The 4,922-nt window shown below is 43.4% G+C and overlaps 1 protein-coding gene across 1 annotated transcript; it reads right to left on the reverse strand.

The window, feature by feature from the left end:
- Positions 1-1,806: 1,806 nt before the first annotated feature.
- On the reverse strand, positions 1,807-3,104 carry LOC119332126 (acyl transferase 15-like). Its single transcript, XM_037607646.1, has one exon. The coding sequence runs from the start codon at positions 3,102-3,104 to the stop codon at positions 1,842-1,844; it is 1,263 nt and encodes a 420-aa protein (XP_037463543.1). The 3' UTR covers positions 1,807-1,841.
- Positions 3,105-4,922: the final 1,818 nt, after the last annotated feature.

Here is a 4,922-nt window from a genome sequence, read left to right on the forward strand (position 1 = left end):
TAATACCTTTGTAATAAGGTTGGCATGTACATATAGCTGATTACTTTCCATAACAAATTGAATTAAGTTTGGTACATTAGATTAATTAAGTTGGCACACGCTTACATACACGTGTCTCTAGATAGGGTTGTTAATGAGCCAAGCTTGAGCGTGTTCAAATATATTGCCCGATTCTTTCTTCATCGGTTCGAATTTTTTGATGTATTGGCTGAAGCATGAATTCAATATGGTATCAGACACAAGTGGTCTTGACTTATAAACCCTGACTAAATAAGCTTAGACGTGAGAGGAGTGTTGAAATATATTGCCTGTTTCTTTTCATCAGTTCAGACTTTTGCATGAGTTACCTGGAGCTTGAATTCAACGGAGCTAATAATTAGCCGAGCTCGAGTGTGCCTGATCATTGGTATTCGAATTTGCCGCTGGGCTCGAGCTTTGCTGGAAAAAGCTTGCTCGGCTCGGAAAAGCTCCACGAAAGAAGATAAATGTTCACTCAAATAACAACATAGTAAGCTGGATGACAGCGAGGTAGGCTCAAGTTCAGCTCTAACAAGTGCGTCTGCACTACAAGAAAATGACATTTAATCACATGTGAAATAAAGAAAGTTTAATACTTATCAAACTTTTCGAGCTCAATTTTAGGTTGATGCTCGGCTAGACTAGGACTCGAGCTGAGCTTGAATTGAGATATAAAACTTGAATAGGTTAGGGAGCTCGCACTTCCTGGAAATAAAAATAGTTTTGAAACGATACCACAGCTGCTGCCGTATACCAAGTGGGCAGTTGGCTTCCTTTGATTGTGCGTTTCTATGGTAGAGCTTGGATGTTGCTTCCTGACTCTCTTTTTAAGGAGTTTTTTTTCTTTCTATTTCTGTCTGAAGAAAGCTTTGTGATAAATAGTGTTACATTTATGTAGTCTGTGGGCGGCCAAAAGTCTCCGCCGCCCCGTTGGACCTCCCTTCTGGGCCCATTTGCGGGCCGAATCGACCGCCCGAGTCGCCTTCGGGCTTGATTTGGGTTATTGTATAGTTTACTATGGGCCCAGGAGCGAAGTCGGGCATTTTTTTACTTAAATTTTTTCCCACATACCCGCGGCGTGTGCATGCGGGCACGTGCGTGTCCCACGAAAAAAAAACTACCAACACGTATTTCTATACATATCCCCGTCGGGCCGCCGGGCGGTCACTTTTTCAAAATATGACCATCATGCCCTTTGTTATGAAGAGGTATCGACCAATCTCAGCATCCTTGTATTCGGGGGAGGGGGGTCTACCGAAGCAGAAGTGTTGTCTATATCATTTACGGTTTGCAAGGAAAATAATTCTACAAGGTTGTATAGATACATGGCGACACTGAACAAAAACATTGAAATTACTGGTATCATGGCGGCAGGAACATTAAAAAAAATGTTCGTAAAGGACAGAGCATTGAAGAATAGAGAACATTGTTCATAATTAAAGGCAGTGTGCATCTCCGTGAGAGTGCTTGGTGCAGATTTCGAGATCACCTGGACCTAGTTGCCAAAACGAATATCCAGGAGTACATATTACTCACTCCGATCCATACTAATTGTCGCTGTTTTAATACAACTATGTACTCCCTCTGTCCCAAATTTTTTGTCTTAAATTTGTCTAGATACGGATGTAACTAATACTAAAATATGACTTGATACATCCGTATCTAGACAAATTTAAGACAAGAATTTTGGGACGGAAGGAGTACTAAAGTTCTACTACTGTTCTCTCAATACAAATGAGTAGGATACATATCATTGAAGAAAGCAAATTAAATGGAGGGAATAAAAGTAGGGATACATATCCTTCCATGCATCTGGGAGAAAATCAAAGCTTGGATGAAGCTGAAAGCGGATTATAAGTGAGGTGGGATTTTGCTAATTCACGGATGAAAGCGTCGGCGTGCTCCTGTATGACACAGATGGACTGCACGTTGTACTCGTCATTGCAAGGGACGCACGTTGCGCAGCTTGGCAGCGTCGTCCTTTTCTTGGTGTACTCCATCAATCTCGCCGGCGGCCCAAAACCAAAGTCAATCGCCTCCATGCCAAGGTTTCGCCAGCACGACATGAAGAAAAGATTGTACCCATCCAACTGCCGCAGCTCGTCGATCTTCGACTGGCCGGGCACCCGATCCTTGGCATGCTGGATCATCTTCACTAGCTCCATGAGGTCGCCGTTCGCCACGGCGCCACTGGTCGCCGTCACCAGCTGCGCGGTGACGCAGTTGCCGTAGAAGCCCTCCCTGGCAACCGCGTGCTTTCGCGCATTTGCTGGGAAGGTAAGCACGGCGAGGGCCGACGGGTCGGACATGATTGCACGGGTTCGGCACTGCCACAGGACCGCGGCAACTGCCTCGAACACAGTGCATGGCCGGTGGTAATTCATGGTGTACGTGCTTTTGATGCGGTTGACCAAGCTTGATGGGACAGTAATGTCGAGGAACACCATTGGGGACGGCTGGAGCATGCCCAAAAATTGAACAAAGTTTGTGGAAAATGGAGGCAAGTCCAAAACGAGCGAATTCTTGGACCTCACCGGGATGACGGACGGCGACGGCAGCCCACGGGCCAACTCTCCGATGGCCTGCATAAACTGCGCCATCCCGGTACCATCGCCGACGGCATGGTTCCACGTCACCCCCATGACGAACCCGCCACAAGTGAACACGGTCACCTGCATCAACACTAGTGGTTCAGTGTTGCTGAAACCCTCGGCCGCATGGAAGATGGCGAGCTCTTCTTGCAGCGAAGAGTCACAGAACTCTGGGACGTCCTTGATGGCGCAGTTGGCAGAGGCGGCAACAAAGGAGACCCCCTCGCCGGTGCATTTGATGACGAATTCGCCGGCTGTGTCGCCAGCGGCAAGGCGGCCAGCGATAGGGTAGTAATGGACAAGTGTTTGTGACAATCCCCTTTTAATGGTCCCCATCGGATCTTGAATTGGAGACTCGAAAATGAAGAACACTGTAACTGATCTGCCACCAAACATCTCGTCGTAGGATGAGAGATTGATGTGCTCACCGGTGACTATTGCCTCCGATGGCGTGATGAGCACGGGCGGGGACTTGCTGATCACTACAACACTCATATTGTTTCTTCTTCGGTCTATCTAGGTTGAGAGTTGACAGTGGTATATGTATGTATGTATGTATGTATGTATGTATGTATGTAGATGGTGTGTTGCATCCTTCCTAGCTTATGTTTATATGGACATGCAGAGAAAGATGCTCTGTATTCACACCCATGTGTATTTGGATGAGAACAAAGTTGAGGGGCATCAACGAACCATCCACAGATCGATTATGCTTGCTGCTGTCTTTACGGACATTGTTACATTAATATGCTAGTGAAGACTTTGTGCATATATAAAACCACCAAGTCTTTATCTTTATATCTTGGTCTAATAGAAAGCCAAGTCTTCTCCTAACCATGTGGACTTGGGCACGTTATATGTACCATGTCACATGTGTACATGCAGCTATTTTTTTTTTTTTTTTTGAAAAGGAGGTCATCCCCCGGCCTTTGCATCGAAGAGATGCATGCGACCACTTTATTAAAACGACGAATCAAACAAAGTCAGGTCTGCAGAGTACAACTCACAAAAAGGAGCAAATAAATAAAGAGTACAAATCTCAAAGCCGCATCCGGCTAGACGGAGATACACTAAGGACCTATCCTATGTAGCGACCGTCATCCAAACCGGTTGAAAAAAAGCCCGTGCTACCATTTTCCATCGGTTGCACCCAGTAGCCAGCTGCTCCCTGAAGGCCGTTGAAGTGAGTAATGACCACGTACGGATCCATGCCGTAGCCCTGAGAATATAACCTGCAAGAAATTAAGCATAGGTCTTCTGTTAAAAATCATATCATTCCTGCAGTTCCATATAGCCCAAAAAAGTACGCATATTGCAATCCGAATATTCGACGCGATATGAGTATTCACCCCACTGAGCCACGTTCCAAACAACGTTTCAATGCTATCTGGCGGAATAATATTGAAGGCTATATGAACGGACCACCAAAGTAACTTCGCAAGAGGGCAATCAAGAAATAAATGTTGTATTGTTTCATCATAAACACAATAACAACAATGCGAGCTACCTACCCATCTCCGCATTAATAAGTTACTAGCTAACTGCCCGTGCGTTGCCACGGAATAATAAATAAAAGCTATATAGAGAGATTTATCTGCATTTTCTGTTCTACGAATGTATTTATCAAGGGTATTTTGTATGCGATGTCTTACTATCTAACAACAAAATATTATTTTCCCCTTGTTTTACATTAATATTATTGTGTGGTTCTCATAAAATGACCCATGTTGTATCATATAAAAATAAAAGTTACTCATAGTACCCAAAAATCCACTATTTCTCATAGTAGCACGCATAAAAATACACCATTATGGATTATAAAGTATCATGTAATCATATCTGAAAGGAGATTAACAAAGTACCCCAGGCACATCTTTCCTTTGACTGAAGTTAAGTATGTAACAGTTAGATCCAAAGTTCAGGCAAAAATCGTAATGATCTATGACTGCAGTATCAATTTAGTGAAACTAAATTAGAATAACTAAAGCACAGGGAGGAAGGAGAGTCGCTGCATTGGTATTCCATTATTATATTTGATGTAAGTTCTTCCCTCAAGTATGTTCCTGTTGTAATGTCAAGGGCTATGTATTCCAATTTCTAAATACATATGAGATAATATAAAGGTTAAAGAAATATGACCTGCTTATTCTATTTCTCAAAGTTGAAGCACATATGAAGAGAGTACAATTCATGATTGCCATAAGCCAAAGAGTACAATTCAAGATTGCTGCAAAATTCCTTACCATCACATCAGTTTTGTTACTTTTCTTGACAATATACTCCTGAAATCTTGTGAAACAAAACCTTCATTAC

Source organism: Triticum dicoccoides, chromosome 1A, assembly GCF_002162155.2.
Source record: "Triticum dicoccoides isolate Atlit2015 ecotype Zavitan chromosome 1A, WEW_v2.0, whole genome shotgun sequence".
Lineage (NCBI taxonomy): Eukaryota > Viridiplantae > Streptophyta > Magnoliopsida > Poales > Poaceae > Triticum > Triticum dicoccoides.

What these genes read in the sequence shown, in the direction of transcription:
- LOC119332126 (XM_037607646.1), bottom strand. Translation starts at nt 3,104, where the DNA reads ATGAGTGTTGTAGTGATCAGCAAGTCCCCGCCCGTGCTCATCACGCCA.